Raw genomic sequence first — 27,539 nt, 5'->3', positions numbered from 1 at the left:
ATAATCCTTTTAATGTGCTGTTGAATTTGATTTGCTAATATTTTGTTGAGGATTCTACATCTGTGTTCATCAGGGGTGAATATTTTATCATGCTACTTTCCTCTCAGGCTCTCTTTTCTCATCTCATCAGGTTTCAGACTCTAGCCTTCGACTTTTCCCATTGTTGGTAGAACAAAGATAACTGACAGATGAAACTCATTAATCTGCAGGTCTTTCTGGGCTCCGAGGTGACTGGCCCCACCTTCATCCAGATATTAATTCATGTCACCTCTCTCTGGGGAAGAGATATTTCCCAATCCTCACATGGCACTGTCATACACACTTCACATATGTATAAGGAAACTGAGGGTCACAGGGGTTAACTGATTTGCCTAAGGCCACAAAGTTGTAGAGGTGAGAGTTGAATCACCTGCCTCTAATGCCTGTCCTCCTTTTATACCAGTAAGCTGTGTCTTTTTTCTTTTTTTTTTTTTTGGAGCAAGACTGGTTCTGAGCTAACATCCATGTTCATCTTCCTCTACTTTATATGTGGGACACTTGCCACAGCATGGCTTGCCAAGCAGTGCCATGTCCGCACCTGGGATCCGAACTGGTGAACCCTGGGCTGCCGAAGCGGAACATTTGAACTTAACCGCTGCGCCACCGTGGGCCAGCCCCATCAGTGTATTTTATTCTTGTATTTTTCTGTACTGTTTCATGAACATGTATTATCTTTATATTCGGGAAGATCAGTAAAGACATTTTTATTTGAAGGAAAAAAGGCCACCACCAAAACCTAAAAAAAAAAAAGTTTAAAGTCTTTCTTTATTGTGGTTGTGCTTAAAAATATATATACTTTGAGGTATTCCAAACTATTGGTTTACAGATGAAATGACATGATATCTGAGATTTGATTCAAAATATTTGGAGTTGGGGTGAATGAGGATGAAATGACATGATATCTGAGATTTGATTCAAAATATTTGGAGTTGGGGTGAATGAGGATATAGACGAAAAAGAGTGGCCAGGAGTTGATAATTCCTGAAGTAGAGTGATGAATATATGGGAATTTATAATGTTACTCTATCTTGTAAATGTTTGACATTTTCTTTAATAGTTACTCTCCCTTTCCCTTCTAAATATACCTGCTCCTGCAATTTCAGCCACCAGCTTATTTCACATCTGCCTCCAAATGGCCTTACTTAGAAATCTTACTTTTTGCTGTTTCGAACCTTAAATTCTTCTCTCTAGTCTCAATCTCTTTTCAGAGCTCTAGGCCTACTTTGCCCATTGATACCTGATATTTAACAGGTCCAGAATGAAACGCAATACACCTTCTCTACCCTGCATAAAGCCCCTCTTTTTGCTGACTCCTATTTTCCTAAGAATGGCACCATCACTCAAATCTGTAAAATGGGCCTTCCAAGAGTTCTCACTCCCTTTCACTTAATTACACCTCAAAAATGTGACTCTCAAAATTAATCTTTCTATTTCTGCTACCACCCTAATTCAAAATCTTAAGTTATAACTACAGTATATAACTTCCTAAATTGTGTCCCTACCTCCAGTTTCTCCAGGCTCTAATTCTGTCTCTGCCGTTCGCTGCTCTATCTTCAGTACCTGGCAAAATGCTTGGTATATAGTAGGTGTTCAATAATTGTTTGTAGCATGAAGACCATCATAGCACTTATTTCACCCTTGTAGATAGTTGTGAACCTATGTTCCCTCCTCAGGCTGCTCCCATAACCTTAAGAGCTGAAACCATTGTATTTTATTTATTTACTTATTTATTTATTGAGGAAGATTAGCCCTGAGCTAACTGCCACCAATCCTCTTCTTTTTGCTGAGGAAGACTGGCCCTGAGCTAACATCCGTGCCCATCTTCCTCTACTTTATATGTGGGATGCCTACCACAGCACGGCCTGCCAAGCGGTGCCATGTCCACACCCGGGATCTGAACTGGCGAACCCTGGGCTGCTGAAGCAGAACGTGCATACCCAACCGCTGTGCCACCGGGCCAGCCCTGAGATCAACTTTTTATAAAAGGTCATTTGTGTTAAAACCTTACCAAAACTGATTTTCTCCTTACGTGGTTTTAGGAGAGAAGACATCTCAGTTTCAACCTGATATCAATCCCGTTCCCTGACACTGCAGTCTGAACTGGCTAGACTAGAAGTCACTTAGACCTGGAACCTCTTTATCCAGTAGCTGGTTTCCAGTACTATGGGGCTTCTGAAGTAAGACAGGATTTGTGTATTTTATTAATTCTCTCAAGAAGTAAATCCATTTACTCAGTTCTTTAAGCAGAAAGTCTCCAAATCCACCAGGTAAATTCTTTTTGTCCAAGGCTAATCCTGCACTTCGAGGGAAGAACAGGCAGGGAAGGAAAGGGGCACTAACGAGCTGCCCACCACACAGCACGTCCTCAAGACTATCTCAGTGACGACTTTTAAACTTTATTTCACCGCTTTTAGGAAGGCACACAATTTGATCTATCCCCACAGACAACCAACCCCCTAAGCCTTTGGTGCTTGCTGGTCCCGTCAACAAGAAAATTCCATATACGTAACTTTTAGCCTTTAGCTAATTTACCAGCCAGTGCCCAAAGTTGTTTAATTAGCTGACTTTCACATCAGATGGTTCCCAGAGAACTAAAGCAGTTCTCTCAGCGCGTAAGGTGGCAACAATCGTGAAATCAACGGCCCTGTAACAGTTTATTTTCTGCTTTTCAATGTAAACACATCAACAATACCTAATTTCCGTTCAAACTCATTTCCCTTTTATTAAAGTCCAAGTTACCATTACATGGTTTGGTACTCAATAAAGGAAAACTTGTTCAAATAAGGTAATATGTCATCATCAGTATTTCCAGGTGACTGTTTACAATCAAGTAGCATTATCAATAAATCCTTGGGAAGCCCATCTGTAAGAGAAAAAAATGAAGAATCAGACAGGATACAAAAAGGAAGAAATCTTACTAAAACAACCTTTAGAGCAAGAGTCCAGGGAAATCACTGCCTCTGTGTAGCCTTTTCTGCTCTTACTTAATCTTGCCTAGAGTCAACTTACAGGGGACTAGCTGTGACTTTTTTGTTGTTTATACACCTGGTACTTACTAGAGTAGTCTTTTCCAATCAGGAAAGTATTGGGGAGTTGCCCTTTTAAAAAAATTTTAAAAGAAATATAATGCTGTTGCAACTAGAATATATCCAAAACACAAAGATCTTCTGAACTTCTTGGAATAATACTTGATAAAATGAAAATTAAGCCCAAATGTTTAGACAACCTTTTAAGAGTCCATTATGGAATATGAACCACAGACAAGAGCTTCAAAAATATAACTAGGAAATCTTCTATTCTCAATAGTTTTCTCCAAGTACTCACAGAAACTTTTAATAACACACACAAAAAAACTCTTTCCATTTATTACAAAGATGAGCTATCTGATTTTAGGGAGTTGGTGGCGATAGTGGTAGTATTGGGGTGGACAAAGATAAAATTAAGACTCCTGCTCCAAAGCAAGCTTTAAAAAGAGATCCCAAAAGTGGATTATAAACCTTAGGCATTTTCTGCTCAGTTTGTCAGCAGGAAGACTGAATATAATAGGGATTCTTTGAGTTCCAAGATTTTTTTTTTTTTTTTAAAGATTGGCACCTGGGCTAACAACTGTTGCCAATCTTTTTTTTTTTTTCTGCTTTATCTCCCAAACCCCCCCCTGTACACAGTTGTATATCTTAGTTGCACATCCTTCTAGTTGTGGGATGTGGGACACCGCCTCAATGTGGCCTGACGAGCCACAACCCTGGGCTGCTGCACTGGAGCGCGCGAACTTAACCACTCGGCCACGGAGCCGGCCCCAAGTTCCAAGATTTTTGAATACATGTTTCAATATGTGTTCACTAATGATGTCTTAACCAGGCTCAGTGGTTCTTTATCTAGTGAGGGATTTGATATTAGCTCCGTAAATAATTTTAAGACCACTTTTATTGAAACTTTTATTGATAAGAGAGTATCTCCAGTTTTAAAAATAAACTCCCTCTTACTCTTATGAAACAAATCCTCTCTTTAAGCCTCATTATTTACCTCTGAGAAATAAGAGTATGGCCTTAGTAAATGCCTCAATACTAAAATGGTATATAGGACATGTGGCATAGTAAGGACAATGGACTCCGGAGCCAGATTGCCTGGGTTCAAATGTGGGTTCCACTACTAGTTGTATGACCTTGGACAAGGTGCCTCAGTTTCCTCATTAGTAAAACAGTAAAATGGGAATAATTATAACAATACTAACTACCTCACAGGACTGCTTATGAGGATTGAATGAGTTAATATTTATAGAGCACTTAAAACAGGCCTGACACACAGTAAGAGTATACACAATATGTGTTTGTTAAATAAAATAAAACTTTGAGTTACTGCTTATATTATTTTCTGTTTCACAAAGAATTTTCTGCACACTGCTCACCACATTAATCCTATGGCTGGTTTTATTACCTAATCTGTCCTTCCATAGAGAACAAGGTATCAAATACTTCTTTTTTTTTTTGCAAGGAAAGATCCACTCTGAGCTAAGATCTGTTGCCAATCTTCCTCTTTTTTTTTCCTCCCCAAAGCCCCAGTACATGATTGTATATCCTAGTTGTAAGTCGTTCTAATTCTTCTATGTGAGCCACCACCAACAGCATGGCAAGTGACAGATGAGTGGTGTGGTTCTGCAACTAGGAAGTGAACCCAGGCTGCCAAATTGATGAGCGCTAAACGCTGAACTTTAACCACAAGGCTGTCAGGGCTGGCTCTCAAATAAGTTTTTATTATTAATGAGTACTTACTTGACTATTAAATTCTAACTTGGGCACACAAAAACAAAGCCATCAAATTAATAAAACTCTGCTATTAAAAATAAACAATATGAATAAAAGCAGGCATGATGAACACCTTGTATGCCGTGGATCACCTTTAGTTTGGGGGAGGTTAAAGGGCTGGAATTAAGGAAGGGTACACAGAGGGCTTCAACTCTATGTGAAACCAGTCATTTCTTGGGGGGGGGGGGTGGAACCAAAGCAAATATGGCAAAATAATATCTGAAAATCTGGGTGTGGTTGCACTTATTCTCTATGCTATTCTTTTTTTTTTCCTGCTGAGGAAGATTTGCCCTGAGCTAACATCTGTTGCCAATCTTCCTCTTTTTGTATGTCAGCTCCTGCAGCAGCATGGCCACTGACAGACGAGTGGTGTAGGTCTGGGTCCAGGAATTGAACCCAGGCCACCAAAGCAGAGCATGCTGAACTTAACCACTAGGCCACTGGCACTGGCTCTCTATCCTTGAAATACTGTATATAGATTTTTAATTAAGGAGGTTTTTACTTGCCTTTACACCAGTAAGAGAAGAATTATAACAACTAGAAATAACAATTCTAGCTCCTTAAATTTATCATCATTGGTACTCTCTAAACCTCTATGCTCGCAGCCTCTAACAAGGCCATTAAAAGGTCTTACTCTGAGAATACTGAAATGTCGCTCATTCATCTCTCTCTAGATTCTTTCCTGCCTTATTCAGTAGTGAGTTGCTTACCCATGGGGTTTACACTTTGTCAAGGCCCAGTTCCTCTGGAGTGGAGATTCCCAGTTCATTTAAAGTTGGTCTAAGTTCCTGGATCACATAGGGGTATATTTCCTTATGAGGTCCTGCTTTGTCCTGACAGCAAAGAAAATATTCACATTTAGCTCTCTGAAAAGCCATCTCTATTACAATGAACTTGAAAATGCTTTTAATCAAATATACAGAGGATAGTGACAGAGAATACAAGTCACCTCTTCTTTTTAGGACTTTTATGGCTCGATGAGCAGCACACAGGTCTGTGCCTGGAATTCGAACCTGTGAACCCTGGGCAGCCAAAGTGGAGCCTGCAAGCCTAACCGCGACACCAGCAGGCCAGCCCCGAAGTCACCTACTTTAAGTTAACATATTTGTCCACTAAAGAGAACAACTTATGTAGGCACTATTCAAGGTAGGTTTTTAAGATACCTTGAGAATACCTAAGACAATTAAGACTAAATCTAGGGGAAAAAATAAATATTTTAAAGCCTTGAGTTACTGGAAAAGAAGGTGGTGATGACAGAATTTTGTGAAGGTAATTAAATGTGCCCAGCAGGCAACAGGAATAATTAAGTTAACACAAGAAGAGTTTTTAAATTTGTCTCTAATTTCAGACTCTAACTGAATTAGCTGCTGGTGCTGAACGGATTGATAGCCTACAGAACCCTTAATTATCGTATCTGTTGTAGAAAAAGTAATGTCACATGTTCCCTCTTACAGACTTTGAATCTCTTTCTTCTAGACCATAATATCTTTTCCTGGAGAGCTACGCTTAGAGAACACTTATTTCCAAGACAAGAGAGTTTTGACGAATACTCATTCACCATGACATATAATTTTATCTATACTGTCACAGGGTACCTCAGGGACAAACATTAAAAAGGCAAATGGATTAAGACAGCGCCAAGCTGCTGTTCTTCTGCCTTTAACAAATTCTAAGTCTTTTTAGTTCTATTTTTTTATTTATAAAATTCTTGTTTAAAATGCATTGTATTTATTTGTTCATTACAGAAAAATCAGAAACTATAATCAAATAACAAATAGCACAAAGGTAAATTGTAGTTAAACCTTTGTATATCCTTTTTTTTTTTAAGATTGGCCCTGAGCTAACATCTGTTGCCAATCTTTTTTTTCTCCTTCTACTTCCCAAAGCCCCCCAGTACGTAGTTGTATATTCTAGTTGTAGGTCCTTCTAGTTCTGCTATGTGGGACGCCACTTCAGCATGGTTTGATGAGTGGTGCTAGGTCCACACCCAGGATCCAAACCGGTGAAACCCTGGACTGTGGAAGTGGAGTGTGGGAAATTAACCACTCAGCCATGGGGCCAGCCCCTTGTAGATCCTTAATTATTTCTTTAAGATAAATTCTCAAATGGAATTGCTGAACAAAAGGATATCAAGCACAATTTTTAAGGCCTTGGATAAATTCTGCCAAACTGCCCTCCAGAAAGATTCTAACTGCAACGTACATTCCCTCTAAAAATGAGAACTGATTAAAAACCACAGAATATGCTGACACCTAATCAACGGCCCACCCACTTCCAGAACTTCTTTAGCATTATTATTTCACTGACCTTGACAACCTCTAGGATGCGAACTGCACTAGCAAAATCATTTAACCGTCTGCATGCCCGCAAAGCAGCATCAATGATTTTGGGTTCTGGAACCAGATCATAGCCAACAAGTGTATTCATCCCTGTCAAATTAAAAAGAGGGGCCATATCAACCTAGAATATCCTTACTTAAACTACAGTTTAATTATCTATATTTGTATTGAAACAGACATGTGATCTTGTCTGTTTAGGCCTCTATTATCTACAAAATGAGAGAATCTGCCTTTAACAAATTCTAGATGATAAGATCATAGTGGATCTTCCAGGGAATTAGTGGAAAGAAAGAAGTATGCAGTAGCATGCAGACTGAAGGGAAAAAAACCCAAAAGTTTTCTTAAATGCAAACACAATTTTCATAATAATTAGCTGGTTTGTTTTCAAACAAGAGGGCTGTTTTCAACTCATATCTTTAGATCTTAGTACAATGTATGTACTTTGGTTGCTTTAAAATAAATTTGATTGGAAAGTAATCTAAAAACACCCAGAGAAATGCTTAAGGAGAGTTAATGAAGCCCAAATGAGGACATTAAGGAGATATAGAGAAATATTAGCGCACAGACTCATAAACATTCAACCAAAAAAATGACTGGACATGATTACTTTAGGCTCTGCACAAAATGACACATCATAAAATTTAAGATTCTCTTAATGGGAAAGCAGAATTGCCATTCTTTTCATCACTTCTACTCAAGATTATTCAATAAGAATTTCCCTGGTTGCAGCAAAATTGAGTCATTACATTCCTGCAGAGAAGTTTGAAGCACTTAGGTTTCTTGCTTTTATTTATTTTAAAATATTTAAACAAAGGACACCAGTGACTACAATGCTAGAATACAGTCATAAAGACTGAACTCTTGGTCTGAGATAAGTTGCCTATACTTAAAAATAGTTATCTACTAGTCTAACTATCAGACTAGTTATCATTTTTTCTTTAAGATTTTTTCTTTCATTTTTCTCCCCAAAGCCCCCGGTACATAGTTGTATATTCTTCGTTGTGGGTCCTTCTAGTTGTGGCATGGGGGACGCTGCCTCAGCGTGGTTTGATGAACAGTGGCATGTCCGCGCCCAGGATTCGAACCAACAAAACACTGGGCCACCTGCAGTGGAGCGCGCGAACTTAACCACTCGGCCATGGGGCCAGCCCCAAGAGACTAGTTATCATTAATACTACTCACGTTAAATGTGCATCTGCAAATTTAGGAAAAACAAATTCTAGCTTACTTAGACTGGGCACTTATTCAGGGCAAGACAAATCATAACTGAGAATAAAAATAACAAAAAACCCAAATTATTACCAAGAAGGGAAGAGAACCAAATGACGACTTGTATAAATTATTTAAAAGGTACAAAACTGTTAACTCTTGCTCACCCTGATCTATCATGATAGCCGTGGTTTTCAATCAGGGGTGATTTTGTCCCCCAGGAGACATTTTTGGTTGTCACAACTTGGGGGAGCTTGTGGCATCTAATGCATAGAAGTTAAAGATGCTATCTAACATCCTACAATGCAAAGGACAGTGCTTGCAACAAAGAATTATCTGGCCCAAAATGTCAATAGTGCCTGCCTTAAAAGAAACACTATGGAAGTTATAAACTTTCTTAACTGCAAGTTGCAAGACAATACCCAGTTTACATGATACATGTTTTTAAAATAGTTGCTTTCAACAAAGTAGTGGAAGACTACAAAGCAGTTCATAATTCTATACCAAAATAGACAAATATGGCTATGTTCCAATTACCTTTACGCAATTCCCAGGCATCAATATCTGGCTTGTTGAAGTACGTCACCCAGCGAGCATCAAACTCCTCATCTGTCTCATGTGACCCATGGGAGTAGCAGCGAACCGACTGGACAGCTACAATGGAGAAAGAGCAATAACTTCAATATACAGAAGTAGCACTTGACACGTCTCGTCAGTATAAGGTTTTTGCTTGTTTTTTCTTTTTATTGCATTAAAATTACACACAAAATTTACCATGTTAACCATCTTTTAGTGTACAATTCAAAGGTATTAAATACATTTGATTTGTATCATTTTGAATCAATTATCTATGTCATGGTAGGAAAATTATTCAGCAGGTCAAATGAAACAAATCTTATGTACTGATATGAAAAAAATCTTAAAAATTAGGCAAAGAAAAACCAGTAGAACAAAAAGCACTATATATGTATGTTTATGCTTTCCTCCCATTAATGTGTAATGCTAGCTTGAAATTGTTAACAGTGGCTACCTTTGGAAGGAAAAACTTTACTTCTTCATACACTTCCATAATGTCTGAATTTTTGCAATAAGTAGAGTATTAATTCCTAATTTAAAATAATGTCAATTCTAAGTTCCTAAGTAAATTTATAAGATATATATATTTTTTTTGAGGAAGGTTAGCCCTGAACTAACTGCTGCCAATTCTCCTCTTTTTGCTGAGGAAGACTGGCCCTGACATAACATCCATGCCCATCTTCCTCTACCTTATACGTGGGATGCCTGCCACAGCATGGCTTTTGCCAGGCAGTGCCATGTCCACACCCAGGATCCGAACTGGCAAACCCCAGGCCGCCGAGAAGTAGAATGTGCACACTTAACCGCTGCGCCACGGGGCCGGCCCCTATATTTTCTTGATAAAATTTTTTAAAAATCTTATGCCCTCCATTAAATTATATTTAAAAATAAATTACGGGACCAGCTCAGTGGCGCACGGGTTAAGTTCACACGTTCTGCTTTGGTGGCCTGGGGTTTGCCAGTTCGGACCCCGGATGCGGACATGGCACCACGTGGCACACCATGCTATGGTAGGCATCCCACATATAAAGTGGAGGAAGATGGGCATGGAGGTTAGCTCAGGGCTAATCTTCCTCCAAAAAAAAATTAATTAAAAAAATTTACACATCCTGATAAAGCAATGTAATTTAAAAATTATTTTATCAAGCTACAGCCCCCTCCTTGCAAATTCTGATAAATCCCCTAAGGGAGAATATGCCCTCTGAGTTACATCCAATGAAAAAAACACTGCTTTCAGTGCTTAAGATTTCTAAGAAGTAAGATTTTTAAATATAACATTGTCAAGAAAACAGGACACACTTAGTGTTCTGCTCTCAATCAATATACCCTATGCAGGACCAAATGAAAAGCCTCTCCGTTGTTAGTTTCTGCCTGACAAATGGACACTGAATTGGGAGTTAGAAAATCTGGATTCTTTCTAAACAACCTCTGGGTAGGCGGGAAGGGGGAGAAGAAAATTTTCTCTTTGGGTTTCAAGAGGCAGCAGAGGGGCCAGCCCTGTGACCCAGTGGTTAAGTTCACACACACTGTTTCAGTGGCCCAGGGTTTTGCCAGTTCAGATCCTGGGTGCAGACATGGCACCACTCATCTGGCCATGTTGAGGTGGTGTCCCACATAGCACAACCAGAAGGACCTACAACTAGAATATACAACTATGTACTGGGGGGCTTTGGGGAGAAGAAGGGGGAAAAAAAAAAAAGATTGGCAACAGATGTTAGCTCAGGGCCAGTCTTAAAAAAAAAAGAGGCAGGGGGCCAGCCCCGTGGCCGAGTGGTTAAGTTCGTGTGCTCTGCTTCTACGGCCCAGGGTTTCGCCAGTTCGAATCCTGGTCGTGCACATGGCACTGCTCATCAAGCCATGCTGAGATGGCATGCCGCATGCCAAAACTAGAAGGACCCAGAACTAAAAAAAAATACACAACTATGTACCGGGGGCTTTGGGGAGAAAAAGGAAAAATAAAATCTTAAAAAAAAAAAAAAAAAAAAGAGGCAGCAGAGCCTAGTGGTCAGATACTTCTCAGCTTTTCACTGTCCCACTGTTTGACCCTGGAAAATTAACTCAAGTTTTATGTTCATTATCTCCAAAATGAGGATACCACTATCTTAGCAGATTATGATGATCAAAAATGGAAGCCAGGGGGCTGGCCTGGTGGCGCAGCAGTTAAGTGCGCATGTTCCGATTCAGTGGCCTGGGCTTTGCCGGTGTGGACATGGCACTGCTTGGCAAGCCATGCTGTGGTAGGCGTCCCACATATAAAGTAGAGGAAGATGGGCATGGATGTTAGCTCAGGGCCAGTCTTCCTCAGCAAAAAGAGGAGAATTGGCAGCAGTTAGCTCAGGGCTAATCTTCCTCCAAAAAAAAAAAAAAAAAAAAAAAAGGAAGCCAGGTAATACTTTGCCCAGGGCTTAGCACCTTAAATACTCAGTAAATGCCAGCTATAAATTAATTTTATCTAAAAATGTCTTAGTTGATCTTCTATTTATGTTAATCATAATTTATAGAAATAAACATTCTTCAAATTGCATTTCCTGTTACATGAATTAGACAAGCTTAGTATAATTTCTAATTTTTTGGGGGGGACGGAGAGTGAGGAAGATTGTCCCTGAGCTAACATCTGTGCCAATCTTCCTCTATTTTATATGTGGGATGCCACCACAGCATGGCTTGATGAGCAGTGTGTAGGTCCATGCCCAGGATCCGAACCTGCAAACTCCAGGCCGCCAAAGCAGAGCACACAAACTTAACCACTCGGCCACAGGGCTGGCCCTCTAGTTATTTTTAAAGGCTTAACATATCAAAAAAACAGTAACTACTCAGAAACCTCCACTGCAGTTCTAAGAATACTCCAAAATCTAAATGTCAGGAATATCCTATACATCCTTAATGCAATAACTGGCAGGAGAAAGAGCAGAGAGAAAAAAAAAAAAAAAGAAAAGAGACAAAGATGGAAAACTGGCCAGTCCTGGAGATGGACTGTCACTGCTACATCAAGGACAAGAATTCTTACTTAAATTACTATTTGAGCCTATAGCAAAATACCTGCCAAAGTTGCAGAGGATCACAACACAAGTCCCAATTTTCTCAGAGACCTAAATTAGCTCCACAGTCCAGGCCCAGAACAAAGTGGGAGATGTACATAAATGGGCTGGAATTGGACACCCTTTAATCTCTATGACAAGAAAAAAGAATGGATCCCTAGATCTAAACGAACTTAGTAAATGCAAACATTTAAACAAAACTATGTGGGTATTTAATAACTCGTAAGGACTAATATTCATTTAATATATTGGGAAGCATAGATCACAACAACCCTCTAACCCACTGTTAGCAAAAACTTATAAGCTACCTTTTTCAAATATTAAAGTTACCCTTAGCTGAATATTTAAAGTGCAAATGTAAAATGCTACAACTTTGGAAGACTGTTTAGCAGCTTAACAAGTTAAACACATACCTATTATACTATGCAGTAATTTCACTTCAAAGTATTTACCCAAGAAAAGGGAAATAAATGTATTCCCTCCCCAGAGGTAATTATTAAGTGCACCTTTCCTATCACCCAGAAAAGTGTTTCATGATAACCAATTCCTTTTGCTCACTGCTGGGCATGGATTTCACCAGGTGACTGGTAGCTGGACTTTGTTTTCTAAGTGAAAAAGATGACCAGCAACTGCAAATCCTAGTCAAGGACATCAATGGATCACCTTCAATGATTTGTTCACCTTCCTTCTAGGAGTCCCAAATTATAAACTGGTTGCACTCCAAAAAAACCTAATATGAAACAACTATTTAGAATACCAAGCATGCACCCCTTACAGGAGGGCAAAAACAGACTTTCCCTCATGGTTTAAATTATATTGCTAATTCCAGGAATGGGTAGAATAGGATCTATTCTCCTAGCTGTGAACATGTCCCCCATATGCTTAATGTTTTGATTCTTAGGTAAACTAGATAGGCATTCTTTCCCTCTCCCCACCAACCCAACTTAAGTACAGTGTACAGCATTTCCACCTAGTTTTAAGGCTTGCAGGGCAACCTATCTTGGAAAACAACTGCTCAGAGCTTTTATAGAACCTAAAGTTTCCAGAGCAGGAAAAAGGAAGCAGCTGTAAAAGACAGGGACACACCTACGACCTCAAACTAAAAAGCAGAAACTGCTTTTTGGCATTCAATTAAGCACTCTATTAAAAAAAAAAGCTAACATATTTAGAAAATTAAGAGGCTCATTAATCTCTCTGGTTTAAGTTTAGTTAAATCAGATAGCTTTCCATCTAATAACTGATCAGCTCAGACAAAGCCCAAAGAATGGTCATTTTGGTGGTAGTAATGCTAGGAGTAAGAGAAAGAAACAAATAATGTGAAGGGCACATGAACAAGCTCAAAGGCAGGGTTGTTGAGGTCCAAGGCTTAGAGCATCCCTACACCTTGGGGCCCAAAGGCTGGAAATTTAGAAATGTGGAAGTGGTGCAGAAAAGAAGGTTGGAAGGTAATAAAAAGTGCTACTTAAATTCAGCCGTGCACCAAGAAAGGGAAAGAGAAAACTCCCACCCTTCCAGGTTGTATAGGTTTTGAGGGCTGACTAGAGAATCTAACCAATATTCAAAACATTTTAGGGGCCGGCCCCGTGGCCGAGTGGTTAAGTCTGGGCACTGCGCTTCGGTGGCCCAGGGTTTCACCAGTTTGGCTCCTGGGTGCGGGCATGGCACCGCTCGTCAGGCCATGCTGAGGCGGTGTCCCACATGCCACAACCAGAGGGACCCACAACTGAAAATACACAACTATGTACCAGGAGACTTTGGGGAGAAAAAGGAAAAATAAAATCTTAAAAAAAAAACACCAAAACATTTTAATTATCCAATTTCAGCAGTTATTGGAAAAAATTCTGTTTCAAGTTGGAGGCTTCTTTACAGACCAAATATGGAATTTGAGTTACTACTCAACTAGAGCAAACTTGAGGCCCCTCAGGTTAACCCTTCTGGAGCTCTCTTTCAAGTATACTCTCATCTGACCTTGGACAGCCTCATCCAAGAACCTTAATCCTTTCTGACTCACAAGTGCATAAAATCTCTTCAGTTTCATACTGATAACAAACCTCAACCTATAATATACAAAAGTGAAAGGCACTATAATAAAGCAAATACGTACTAAGCATTTGTGCCAGGCAAGGTGCTAAGAGTTACATTATCTCATTCAAACCTCACAACTACCAAATATTATCCTGATTTTAGAGATGAGGCAACTGAGTCTTAAGGTTAACATGTCCAAGGTCACAGCTAGAAAGGAGCTGACATAAATGTAACCAATACTGCCTCCTTGTGGCAAATATTTAGGTCTATGGGACAAACACCTAAGATAAAGCTTTTTGTTTATGAACTATACTCAAGAGGAATAGAATGCCTAGGAGATAAAACACTATGTCCAAACTTACTAAGAAAAGAGGAACTCCTTAATCTACAGTTTGCCAAAAACCTCTGCCATTTCCAAACCTGCCACAAAATGCAGCTCTTCTTTTGAAGGGGACCTAAGAAACCTCCCCAAAACGTATCTGTATGAAAAAATTAAAGCAGTATTTGCTGATTTAGCACTTAGATAAGGAAAGAAACAAAAAAACATAAAATCTGACAAACATCAGGATGCGCCGAAAATAACTATAACTAAGAAACAGAAAATGGTTCCATCACTAATAAAGGAGTCCGTTTCCCAGGACGGGCCTCAGTTTCTTCTTCTATAAGGTGGTCTCCATGGTCTTCGAAGTGTATGCCAGCCTCGCCCTTCTATGATAAAGTCTACATTGAATGAAGCAAAACACACTCCTTAGGTTCTCAAGTGTCTAATTAAAACACGCAAAATAGTCAAGAGAACAACCTTACTGGTTTTGAGTTTCTGAGCTCATGTGTTTAAATATGCATGCTTAGGGGCTAAATTTCATAATGTAGCATATACTAACACCATGGACCACGATCAAAGAGCAGCTACAATAATTAAAAGTGCAGTGCTGGGCACAAAGCCTCCTGGAATACATATAAGACAAAATAAGAGACAGGAATCAGCAACACACTTCATAATCAAGCCATCAGGCTTCTAATCCGAAGCAAAAAAGAACCCTTCCCCATGTTTGCAGAACCCAGTATTTCCGGGTCTGTGGTACCCAATCTTCGAAAAGAGTAATGTTCTCATCATAAGACCTATCAATTCAGACTCTCTTCCAGACCCCCGCAAACAAGCACACACATCTATCTATGGTAAACGTGGAAGAATTAGAACGCGGCACAACAGTCTCTAAAAATGACAGCACGGTCTGTGAAAACGACACACAAAACGCCAACCAGGAAATGCATGATAACAAAGTATACTGTGTCCCACACGGAAGCATATTGTATTTTCGGAAGGCGCTGGGGGCGACGGTGCCCGGGTCCCCGGAGGGGCCACCCTGCTCCTACACTGAGCAGCGCGCCCTGTGGCTCAATGTCACCTTCGCCGAAGCGCGGCGGGCTGGTGGCGGACGCTCCCAGTCAGGTGGCCGCAGGGGTCAGTGCCAGGGCAGGGCCACGGCCCGGGACCCGAACGGGTCCGGTAGGCGCCTGAGGTGGGCTGTCCCCTCCGCGGCGCCCACAGCTGGTCCACACCTGACCAGTCCGCGGTGCCCGCACCAGGAAGTCGCGCTGCGGAGGGCCCCCGGGTCACGTCCTCCAGTCCTCCACAACTGAAGGCAGCGGAGAGAGCGGCCAGTGGTCACCGGGTTCGGCCCCCCGCCCGCAGAGCAGGGACTAGGCCGCGGGGCGAACCAACTCTCGAGTGGCGGCGGGGGCCCAGGTCACCGCAAGGACACGCGGGCGCGGGCAATGGCAGGCGGGGGCCTTACCGGCGGCGGGGCCGGGGGCCGGGGCGGAGTGCAGGAGGCCTCGACGGCTGGCCCGGGCAGCTGCGGCTGCTGCTACCGCGCAGCGGCGAAGAGGGGCGCCCAGCATGACGGCGACGGCGGCAAGCAGGCTAAGGCTCAGTGGAAGCCGAGCGTGAGCTCACGGGCCGCTCCGGAGCGCGCGGGGTCGGACTCACGCACCGACGCACAGCGGGCGCAGCGTAAGGTCCCGCCCACTGCGGCGCTCGCGCCTCGGCGGGAGGGGGCCAACATGCTGCCGCGGGCGGACTACGGCGGCGCGATAAGGACAAACCACTTTGGCGCCGCCCCACGCCGGGAATCGGGTCTCGTGGATTGCAGCAGCCATTATGGAGCGAGCATGGGAGGAAATCGAGCGGCCAGCAGTGGACGGTACCGTGGTTTAAGTACGCTTCCGGAGGCAACTCCATCACCTACCTCAAAGTGGGAACGACTATAATAATAATGACAATTTAATAAAAATACCTTCTTTGCTTACACACAGCCTCCCCCATACCCCACCCCTTTGACGCTTAAAATAGGAGAACTAATGGGAAAACAACTGCTACATGTAAGGAACCTTATTAGTAACTATTCTTATATTACAAAACTACAAGTGAAACCGGTATACAGTTAGCCATTGTCAACGAAAATAATCCATAACCAATCTATAAATGAAAATTTGGGAGAGTTTATTCTGAGCTGAAATCTGAGGACCATGGCCCGGGGCCTTTCTTCCCGAAGGAAGAAAGGGCACCAAAGAAGTGAGGTATACAGAGTGGTTATATACCCCCAAACAGGATATTTCACATATGATTGAAATGTCCTTCCCACAATAGTCACAGGATTGCCCTGTCAGCACAGCGCTTGGTGGACACAGCAGGGAGTGGTCTGCTATCTCGGAGGGCCAGAGGGCCGTAGCAGGAGGCAAGTCTATTGTCTTGAGCTGGGTGGTCACAGGTGAGCCCAGCAATCAGTTCCTAGCCTAAGGAAAGATGCTTAATCCTTAAAGAAATGCCAACGTTGGGAGGGGGAGGGAAGTCAGTTACAGGAGGTTACCAGACAAGCACAATAAAATGTAGATTTAAGTCCTTGCCTTTGGCATTGATTAAGAGTTTCTAGAGAGAAGGTCATCTCCTTTCTTCTTGGTACAGAGAGGGAGGCACCTTTACAGATAGAAATTTCCTTTACAATGTAAATGTCTCCTTAAAAAAGGGCAAGCCAAGTTCTACTTTTCATTTGCTTTCCTGTCTGCAAAGAAACCAGCCTCAAATAATCATGCCAAAGAGACATATATTGGGGTGGCCATTTCCAGGTCCCCACATCCTCATCAGTTGTAGGTCCTTCTGGTTGTGCTGTGTGGGACACAGCCTCAACATGGCTTGATGAGCGGTGTCATGTCCATGCCTGGGATCTGAACTGCAAAACCCTGGGCTCCTGAAGCAGGGTGCCTGAACTTAACCACTCAGCCTCGGGCTGGCCCCCCACCCATTATTAACTGTGATGCTTAGGCAATATACTATCCTACTCCCACTAGGTTCCTCTAGGTAACATCTCCCTAGTGCCTGGGTCACCATGGTAATGGGTGTTTTAGCTGTTTTTCAGGAATTAGGACCCCCTTGTCCAGTTCAGGCCACCTGAGGCCACCAACCAATCAACTAGACCTGTGAAGGTGTGTGATAAATGACCTTTTTGAGGTCAACAGACTAAACACTCCACGCTCAGATCATGCTAACACCACCATCTTGTGAACATGCATCCTGTGAAGAGCCGTGAAGCTTTACTAGGCTTGTGCAGATCATCAGTTACCTCACTTCTTACCTCCAGTCATCTATCCCCACACTTCAGACCACCTTGCCCACTACCCCATAAATATCCCTGATTCTCCATTTTGGGGGAGGCAGATTTGAGGCTAATTCTCCCACTTTCTTATGTGGCTGCCTTGTGATTTAAACCCTCTCTCTGCTGCAACCTTGTCATTTTGGTGATTGACTTCCTCGGCGACCAGCAAAAACAAACCTGGTTCGGTAACACAAGAATTGAAAAATGAGTCCAACTGCTTCTCTTTACAGATAGAAAACAGGCTCAGAAATTAGGTTGCTTGGGCTGGCCCGGTGGCGCAGCAGTTAAGCGCGCATGTTCCGCTTAGGCGGCCCAGGGTTTGCTGGTTCAAATCCCGGGTGTGGACAAGGCACCACTTGGCAAGCCATGCTGTGGTAGGCGTCCTACATATAAAATAGAGGAAGAAGGGCATGGATGTTAGCTCAGGGCCAGTCTTCCTCAGCAAAAAGAAGAGGTTTGGTGGTGGATGTTAGCTCAGGGCTAGTCTTCCTCAAAAAAAAAAAGAGGAAATTAGGTTACTTGCTGGCAATCAAGGCTCTTTTCACCAAATCCCCAGTTGTGAGGACTCACTTGGATGTTTCTGACCAAACTCCTGGCCCCATTTCCTACAAGAGGGCTCCTATAAGCAACTGCTCTGAAATGAGGTTAAATTCCAAGACTTAACATCTAATCTGGCCTCACCGAACTACATCATGTCTTTGAGCTCCTGGGCAGTGGGGCCACTTTCCCCAGGCCCGAATTATCTTGCTGCCACCCAGAGTTAACGAGACAGTCTGTTTTGTCTTGGTATCCCTCATTCTCTATCCCTGGACTCACTGAGGAGAGAAAAGATGGACATTCAGCCTCCTCTTTTGCACTCCAGGCCCTCTCTTCTGGGTGTCAGCATCTGCCCTTCTCCTTTTCCTCCCTAGAAGTGTGGCTTTAGAGATTATGAGCCCGGCTAGGAAAAGGATAAAAATGCTTTTCAAGCATCTGACCTCACCTCCTCCCAACAACCTAACTAAAGGACACCTGGGGAAGCTTTGACCTCTGTATTTCAACTAAGACTCATCAAACTTCCAAGAGCTGGAAGCCCAGGGTGTCAGGGCTCCTGTAATTAAGTACTGGGATATATTGCAACTGAATTCCAACTAGTCTCTCTGCTATCCGTCTCTCCACTTTTCCTACAGTGCCTTAGATTGGCTACTAGAGTGTTCGTGTTGTTGTTTTTTAATACAGTTATGATCATTTATTATCCCAGCTAAACCTCATGACAACTTTGTGAGATAAGCATTTATCCCATTTTATGGATGAAGGAATAGACTCAAAGGACACTTGCCTAAGAATCACACAGCTAATAAACAGTAGTGCTTAGATTTGAGCCCAGGTTTGTCTAATTCCAGAAATTGTTTTCTTTCCCCATCACCCCTGAAGGTAGGCTTTGCTGGCTTCTCAGTGAATTCTGAGTCCCCTGCTACTTGCGGGCAGTTCTCAGCCTTTATCACCTGTATTAGTTTTCTATTGCTGCAAAAAATTTACCACAAACTAAGCAACCTAAAACAACACTCATTTATTATTTCTCAGTGTCTGCAGGTCAGAAGTTCACGCATGGACTCTACTGGTTCTCTACTCAGGGTCTCACAAGACTGAAATCAAGATGTTGGCCAGGTCTGTGGTCTCATCTGGAGCTCAAAGTCCTCTTCCAAGCTTGTTCAGGTTGCTGGCAGAATTCAGTTCTTTGCCGTTGTAGGACTGAGTCCCCATTTTTTCTTGCTAGCTGTTAGTCAAGGACCACTCTCAGATCCTAGAGGCCACCTCCTGGGCCTTACCACATGGCCCCCTCCATAGGCCCTCTCACAATCCCACAGCTTATTTCTTCAAGCTAGCAGGAGAGTGTCTCTATGACACTTCACCCTTTTAAAGACTTCATCTGATCAGGCACAGATCAGGCATATCCAAGGTAACCTCTCTTCTGATTGACTCAAAGTAAATGGATTAGTAGCCTAATCTTGGGAATGATATCCCATCAAATTCACAGATTCCGCCCTGATTATACAAGACATGTACACCAGGGGGCATGAATCCTGGAGACCATCTCTGAATCCCCCCTACCACATCACTTACGGGGGCCACTGCTTGTTCCCAGGTCTGCCTCCAGTTGTGGCCCCAACCTCCAGGCCATTCTGCTGCTTCTGGTGGGTGTTCCCTCCCTGATGAGTTCAGACCAGACATCCTGGATCTTGCCCAAGGCCATCAAGGTCTTTTGTCTCTTCTTACCATCTTCTGCCCCGAAATGCTTTTCTGTCCCTCTGGAGAAGCAGTAGCTGGACTTCAGATGCCTCACGGATCATCATCACTAGTCCATCAGCCTATGGGCTTCCTGTTGCAGCCCAGAGCCTTCATCCTGGAGCAGTTGTGATGAGGCATTTCCTCTGATGTCTGCAGAGGGGAGGGATGATGTTACTGAGGAACTTGTGAGGAAAAGGACACTGTTTCACCATGTGAATGTCTAGTAAAGGGAAGTTCACATTCAAGAAAAGCTCTTATCTTCTCTGGTGGAAATGAAACATGCATCAGGAAAACAACGAATCCTGCCATTTCAAGGCTGGAAGTGGCCCTTGAGGCCATTAGTCTGACCCTACATTGCTTCCATTTCCTCAGGTCCCTACTCACCTTCAATGATGGTGATGTCACTACTAGACTGCTTTGAAAATGGGGATGAACAAGATATGGCACCTGAGAGAATGACATTCTTGCTGCTGTTGAATTATAGCTCTGCCATATGCCCTTAGGCGAGTTACTCCAATTTCCTGAACCATAGTTTCCTCTTCTATAAAATGGGAACAATAGTGGAACCTATCTAATAGGTCATTGGGAAGATTACATAAGATAATGCATGTAAAACACTGTGTCCTGGCTGGCATACAGTAAGGGTTCAATAAATGGTAACTGTTACTCTGTAGAACAAGTATTTTCCTCTTGTAAAATCATAGAAATTCTTTTCCTAGGGCAGGGTAGGTTGTGAGATGGGGACAAAGCATGGAGGTGGGGTAGACAAACACACCATATGGATCACTTGAGAATCAGGGAGAAGGGTGGCAGAAGGAAACAGTCTTCAAAGGTAATCCTGTGGGGCCACCATCCAACAGAGATAGGAGGGCTCTGATGATACTTTTTCGTAGTTTATTTATATTTATTATGTAATTTCCTAAATTATTATTTTTATGATCAGAAAATCATTAAAGGATATAATTTTGTATTGAAATATAACACATACTAAAATTCACCCTTTTGAAGTATACAATTCAGTGATTTTTAGTATATTCACCATGTTGTATAAGCGTTATCACTAGTTCCAGAACATTTTCATCACCCTAAAAAGAAACCCCATACCCAACGGCACCCACCAACCCCACTAGCCCTAGGCAACCACTAATCTAGTTTCTGTTTCTATGGATTTGCCTATTCTGGACATTTCATATAAATAGAATTAAATGACGTGTTCTTTCTGTCTGGTATCTTTCACTTAGCATAATGTTTTCAAGGTTCATCCTCATTGTAACATGACTCATTACTTCATTTTTCATGGCAGAATCATACTCCATTAAATGGAGTTACTTAATGGAGTATAATTAAATAATTTCTCTTACCTTTCATCAGTTTATGGACATTTGGGTTGTTTCCACTTTTTAGCTATTCTGAATAAGGCTGCTTAAACATTTGTGTATGTGTTTTTGTGTGGACATATTTTTCTTTCTTTTTTTTTTTTAAAGATTTAATTTTTTTCCTTTTTCTCCCCAAAGCCCCCCAGTACATAGTTGTATATTCTTTGTTGTGAGTCCTTCTAGTTGTGGCATGTGGGACGCTGCCTCAGCGTGGTTTGATGAGCAGTGCCATGTCCGTGCCCAGGATTTGAACCAACAAAACACTGGGCTGCCTGCAGCGGAGCTCGCATACTTAAGCACTCGGCCACGGGGCCAGCCCCTGTGTGGACATATTTTTCAGTTCTTTTGGGTATATATCTAAGAGTATTATACGGGTCATATGGTAACTCTATGTTTAACTTTTTGAGGAACTGCTGAACTGTTCCAAAGCAGCCTGCACCATTTTCCCTTCCGGCCAGCAATGTACACATGTTCCAATTTTTCCACATCCTTATAATTTTTTTTAACAAAAAAAGCTGAGGGCTGGCCCGGTGGCGCAGCAGTTAAATGCACACGTTCTGCTTCGGCGGCCCAGGAGTCACCAGTTCAGATCCCGGGTGCAGACATGGCACCGCTTGGCAGGCCATGCTGTGGCAGGCGTCCCACATATAAAGTAGAGGAAGATGGGCACGATGTTAGCTCAGGGCCAGTCTTCCTCAGCAAAAAGAGGAGGGTTGGCAGCAGTTAGCTCAGGGCTAATCTTCCTCAAAAACAAAACCAAACAAATCTATGGTGACCTTGAGCTTCTTCAAAGAGTAGTTAGAACTCAAGGGCCCAGATGGGAAGAGAAGCTGTGGTGCAGATAGGTTGGGCCACTGTCCATGGACTGGACCGTTAAGGACTTCGATGTGGCATCAGAACAGTTCAGAAATCTGACTCAGCCAGTCTTTATTCACTCAGTCAACAGTTCTCTGTGGGCTTCCTCTGTGTCAAGAGCTGGGTAGGGAACAAGGCAGGCAGGATCCATTCAATCATGGCTTCTGCTTTATTGGGGTGACTGACAACCAGAGGATCACATTGAGGGTACAATTACAAACTAAAATCTGTGCTCTGAGAAGAAGAAGCCTGGTGTCACCAAGGAGACTCTCCTATGGCTGTATTTCCTTCCTTCCTCCCTCCCTCCCTTCCTTCCTCTTCACTTCCTCCTTTCCACCCTCTCCTCCTTTCTTCCCTCCCCTCCTTTTTTCAATTACCCCTCTCTCTGGGAGACAGGGAGGTATTTCAACATCACAGTGAAATAGAGGGGACTAGAGTCCCTAGTGACTAAGGTGGGCTTAGCAATGACCAAACTGCAAAACTAATGGGGCGTAATGGGGTGGGGGTTGGGAGACTGAGAGAGGGGGATGAGGGAGGTGTGTGAGTGGGTGGGACTTTATTTGACCCAGGTCGTCCCCCTACTGTGCAGTGAACATGCCCTGGCACGTTTGTGGCCAAGGGACAACAGCTCCTAAAGTTTTTACCAATTTGAAGCTGTGGACACTCTCCCCCGCCCCCTGCAATCCCTCTATTGTTTGGCCCTTACATAACATATCCCCTGGGATGCCAGGAAGGCAGGCCAAGTCCTGGCCAGGCTAAGGTTAATGCTACAAGGAGAAGCTCTCCTCTGTCCTGGCTGTAATGGCAGTGAAATCCTACCCAGTCTGGGGAGCTCTCAAATCTGTCCGCACTACCACTGTCCCATCTCTTATCTCTCTTTAGCCTCTGAGATGCAGTCAGGCCCCTTCCAAACCACCTCCCACCAACACAGGTGTCAGAGGGATCCTTTTCAAACACCAGTCAGCCTGGGGCACTCCCTGGCTTCCATTGGCCCCCCACTTCCTTCAGGGAGGCTCCATGTAACCTGGCTCCCACCTGGTACTCCAGTCCCACCTGCCTCTCACCACGTATCTTTCAGACACTTATGGTTCCCATAACAGCAGATGTAGAATCACCTTCTGTGGTCTGCCTGGAATTCCCTGTCCAGTCTTGTCTAGCTGTAACTCCTTCTGGTCCTTGGGGAACCAGCCCCATCAGCACCTCTGGGTATTAAGTGCCCCTTCTTAGAGCTCCCGCCTTTGCCCACTATCATTATATTGTGCTGTAACTTTCTTCTCTTTCTTTCCACTAGACTGGGACATCATTGAGGCAGGAAAAATGTCTAATTACACTGTGATTCTTCCCCCCAGCTCCACCCTGTGCCTACATTAGGACTTGGCACAACAACAAAGTCCCTCAAGGCCCAGCTGGAGGTCCACTGCTCGTCTGACCACAAGCTCTGGCCTTGGATTATATACATTTATTTTCCCAAATGGATTTTTTTTTTCCTGAAGATTTGCCCTGAGCTAACATCCATGCCAGTCTTCCTCTATTTTTTATTATGTGGGCTACCAGCATAGCATGGCTAACAGAGCAGTATATGCCTGCGCCTAGGAACCAAACCTGGGCTGCCAAAGCAGAGCACGCTGAACTTAACCACTAGACCACAGGGGCCAGCCTCCAAATGGATTTTATTGTGTGATCTGACAGCTTTGTGGGTGTGAGCCTTCACTGCCACTCCTAGCCTGCATGTGCCCAAAGGCAGGGCCCAGGAAGCTCCTGGATAGAGGCGACAGGAGAGATGGGGTCTCTCAGGGGGGCTTCCCACTCCCTCCCATTCTGCTACTAGTCAGCTCCCAAAGTGGGCATCTCTGAGGGGCTCCCCTAGCCACTCTCCTCCTTATTCCAGCACTTCTCAGGTTTTCACCTCAGCCTTGGGATGGGGGTGTACAGGTACAGCTATCGTCTTCCTGTGGAGCCTGCTCCTGGGTCAGCAGGGCCAGAGGATCAGTAAGGCAGGGGTGGGGTGCTCACGGGTGCTGGGTTCCATTAGCATCCAAGAGCACCTATCAAAAGAATGGGAACTGACCCTGCTGGGGTGGAGTGGGGGTGCAGAAAAGAAAGCCAGTTTCAAAACCTGCTTTCTGGCATGGGAAGCAGAAACTCAGCCCACCGTGGGGGCAAGTTAATACTCTGAAGGTGAGGAAACAACATGCCCCTCTCCTCCCCATGTTGCAGAATGAGTTTATAGGCTGGAAAGGGACTTACCTGACTCAAGCCATCAAGGGAAAGCCTCTGCCTGCATAGTCCTCGTGAACCAGCAATCAGGACTTCAGACACTAACGGCCTTGGAAGGTTGGCCCTTTTCCAGAATCAAGACCAGTCTCCTTTAAGCTTCTACCATGCAGGACCTCTTCCAAGTTTTATCATTTACTTTACATATGGAAACCCAGGACAGGCCCAGAGCACGTTACTTGTCCGAAGAGTTTACATTCTCTTTATTCTTCTTGGGCTGCCCCTGCGAGGGTCAGAGAAGCACACTCAAAAACCCTTGGTTCTCCCCAGGGACTCATCAAGAACAAGAAATTGAGGAGCATGATCAGTGTCAGATTCTGGATGACAGGGCTCACTGATCAAAAGCTTAAGCAGACAAGGGGGTGGGGGACAACTCCCTGAAGGGCCCCTCCTGTCAGCTGCAGAAACCTACTCTTGTCACCAGCAGAATTTATTTCAGGGTTCTGCCAGCAAAGTGACTTACATTTTTCCCTATCTCCTTTCCAGGGGTGCTGTCGAGTTGCATGGGGTGGGCTCTGCTTCTGAGATCCTGGAGCTATGTGCCCCTCCTTCACTCGCTAGAGTTCTTCCAGCACACAGCACTTCCCCCTACTCCCCCCAGTTGACTTGGAGCTGGGCAGCGAGGCTTATGAGGCTGTTATCTTTCCACAGACAGCTGTGCAGGGCTGCAGGCAGCAGCTTATCAGGGAGCCTGCAGTGATTCACAGCCCAAGTCCCAGCTTCTCTGCTGAATAGTAATTTCCAGCAGTGGATTTGTGCTCAGTCTCTCTCCTCCCCTCTCCAAGGGTGTGCTGTCCTTTCTGAAAGAAAGCAGTGAAGGGGAGATCCTACCATGGGGCTCAGGGGGTGGGGTTGTGCCAGCCTTCTGAATAAGGCTGTCTATTGGCAGGAGGCTGCAGGTTTAGGGACCCCAGTGGGGTCTGCCACCCTTGACAGTGACCCTCAGCAGAGTTCATCAATGCTCGGCTTCCTTCCCCTCCCAGAAAAGCAATGTGCTGCTCCATTTCCCTTAGAGGTAGTGCACAAGGGGACAAAGGCACCCTTTGGGCCACAAGCCCCTGAGGCTAGAACCAGCCAGCAAGGGCTGGGAGATAGGGAAAAGCCAGGAACCAGCCAACGTGTCCCTTGCACCATTTTGAAGCTCTCCAATCTTTGTGCCTGACCCTGAAGACACCAAAAGCTAAGGATTCCAAGCTGGAGAGGACTGAGACACAAGGGGGCAGGCCGGAGCAGTCTCTGCACAGTGGTTAGGAAAAAACCTGGGGAAAGAGCCATTTTTGCATTTGTTTTATTGGAAGCAAGACTCTAGCTGTGGGGCTCAGGGGAGCAGGCATGGAGACTTCTGTCCTGGGTCTCTCCCTCTGAGCCAGCCGGGGGTAGGGGGCTTGTTAAAAGAGCTAGAGGCCATGGAGATGCCCCTGCCACGATTTCAGGATGCTCCTTAAAAGTAGAGGAAGGAAAACTAGAAAGGGAACTGTGTTCTGGAGCGAGGGGCAGAATAGGGCCCCCCCACAACTCAGACTCCCCTCTCCTCAAGCAGTTTCTCAGCCCTTGCCCTCTGCTGCTAGTGGTGGGGGTGATTACAAGAGCTCTCCTGGGCTTCCACACTCAGAGGCCCCCACCTGAATGCTGGGTACCTTTAACCCTCGGGGTCCCTGAGCAAGGCTCGAGTCCCCCTGCCCACCATTCCCTCCTGAAGAAGGTCCCAGTATGGCTCAAAAAAGCTGAAGGTGGAGTTCTGCGTCTTCAGGCAACACAGGTGGAGGAGCAACCAGCCCAGGAAGCTTCCTTGGGGTCCCTCTCTTGTCGCCTTGGGGTCCATGCTGCCAGTCTGAGGAGTTGTGTCCAGGTTGTGGGCTCCAGAGTACCGAGGCCTGAAAGGCTGAAGGTGCGTCTCAAGGTCCATCTAGGTGGCCCAGAGCCGGGAATTCTCAGGCTGTCTAGTCCTCTTGCGCGGCACCTGGCTCAGGTTGTGATCGCTTCGCGGAGCCTTCTCCAGCCGCAGGTTCCCCTAGGCTCCTCTTGGATGTGGGCGCGGATGGCTGGGAAGAGGGGCCAGCATGGGGGTTAGGGGGCTGGTAGCCCGGTTGGCGCGGATCCAGTGCATCCTTGGAAAGTAGGATGGCGAGGCTGGGCACGTTCTTAACTACACTGAGACTGGTAGCTGGGTCGCCAGGCTTCTGACTCGGCGAGGGCCCAGGTGGCTGGCTCTGCCACACCTCGCGCACACTCCGGTAGCGCAGCCGCGTGACCTGGTGCAGGCCCGCCAGGCGGCGCTTGAGGATCTCCGCGCACGTGACGGTCTTGGTGGTGGCCCGACCGCAGCCGCTGAAGACGATGGCGCGCGTGGCTGGCTGCGCCATGCTGGCGGTGGCGAAGGCCAGCAGGTTCCGGATCTTGCTGCCCTCTTTGACCCGCATGTGCACCGCTCCCGGCGCCAGGTCCGCGAAGGGGCCAGAGCCCGGGCCGCCCCCATCGGCCCCGCCCCCCACCGGCGCCTCCTCGGAGCGCACCTTACGGAAGTTCTCCATGCGCCGTCGTTGCCAGGACCGCGGGGACGCGAGCTTCGCCATGGGGCCGCCTCAACCCCGGGGCTGCATGGCCGCCAGTCGCGTCCGGCAAGGGCCGGGAAGGGGTAAAGATGCAGGAGACGCGTGGACGCTGGCAGGCGGGCTAGGACGGCGCGATCCTTGTCTCCCACTTCTCCCCAGTGGGCGCTGCTCTACTCCGCGCTCTCGGCACCCTGAGCTCCGCACCTTCAGCGGAGGCCCCGCCTGGGAGCCTGGGAGCCCCCGCCCCTTCCGCCAGGCCCCGCCCTTAACTCGGCCCAGCCTGCCCGGGTCCCAGCCTCGCCATCCTCTCGGATTCAGTCGGGTCCTCAGCTACGGGGGCGTGGGAGCGGTGCACACGCTGGGGCGCAAGGGCAACGCCAGGCCGTGGGTTGTCAAGCGAAGTTCCCTTATGATCTCCATCAGTCGTCTCCGAGCCAACCCTCATAAACGGGCAACCTAAATAAGAACTGCGTTTGTGATGCAAATGCCGCCACAAGTCGGGTCCCCGAGCACTTCCGCGTTCAAATTGAAGG

The 27,539-nt window shown here is 45.0% G+C and overlaps 2 protein-coding genes across 2 annotated transcripts; both read right to left on the bottom strand.

Annotated features, from left to right (window-relative positions):
- Positions 1-2,735: 2,735 nt before the first annotated feature.
- Positions 2,736-15,996, bottom strand: LOC124233047 (cytochrome c oxidase subunit 5A, mitochondrial). Its single transcript, XM_046650068.1, has 5 exons — positions 15,825-15,996; positions 8,927-9,043; positions 7,149-7,270; positions 5,552-5,674; positions 2,736-2,902 (listed from the first exon to the last, which is right to left on the bottom strand). Exons 1-4 carry the CDS (start codon positions 15,928-15,930, stop codon positions 5,561-5,563), a joined length of 459 nt encoding a protein of 152 aa, XP_046506024.1. The 5' UTR covers positions 15,931-15,996; the 3' UTR covers positions 2,736-2,902; positions 5,552-5,560.
- A 3,215-nt stretch (positions 15,997-19,211) lies between these two features.
- On the bottom strand, positions 19,212-27,259 carry LOC124233058 (ribonuclease P protein subunit p25). Its single transcript, XM_046650109.1, has 2 exons — positions 24,428-27,259; positions 19,212-20,099 (listed from the first exon to the last, which is right to left on the bottom strand). Exon 1 carries the CDS (start codon positions 27,025-27,027, stop codon positions 26,395-26,397), a length of 633 nt encoding a protein of 210 aa, XP_046506065.1. The 5' UTR covers positions 27,028-27,259; the 3' UTR covers positions 19,212-20,099; positions 24,428-26,394.
- Between the last annotated feature and the right edge of the window lie 280 nt (positions 27,260-27,539).

This window comes from Equus quagga, unplaced genomic scaffold (assembly GCF_021613505.1).
Source record: "Equus quagga isolate Etosha38 unplaced genomic scaffold, UCLA_HA_Equagga_1.0 153_RagTag, whole genome shotgun sequence".
NCBI classification, from domain to species: Eukaryota; Metazoa; Chordata; class Mammalia; order Perissodactyla; family Equidae; genus Equus; species Equus quagga.
This window is presented reverse-complemented; position numbering and strand designations above follow the sequence as displayed.

Coding starts and splice junctions, on each gene's coding strand:
- LOC124233047 (XM_046650068.1), bottom strand. CDS start 15,930: ATGCTGGGCGCCCCTCTTCGCCGCTGCGCGGTAGCAGCAGCCGCAGCT. Junction 7,271..8,926: donor TGCCTGGGAATTGCGTAAAG/GTAATTGGAACA, acceptor TTAATTTGACAG/GGATGAATACACTTGTTGGC. Junction 5,675..7,148: donor GCATCCTAGAGGTTGTCAAG/GTCAGTGAAATA, acceptor CTTTGCTGTCAG/GACAAAGCAGGACCTCATAA.
- LOC124233058 (XM_046650109.1), bottom strand. CDS start 27,027: ATGGCGAAGCTCGCGTCCCCGCGGTCCTGGCAACGACGGCGCATGGAG.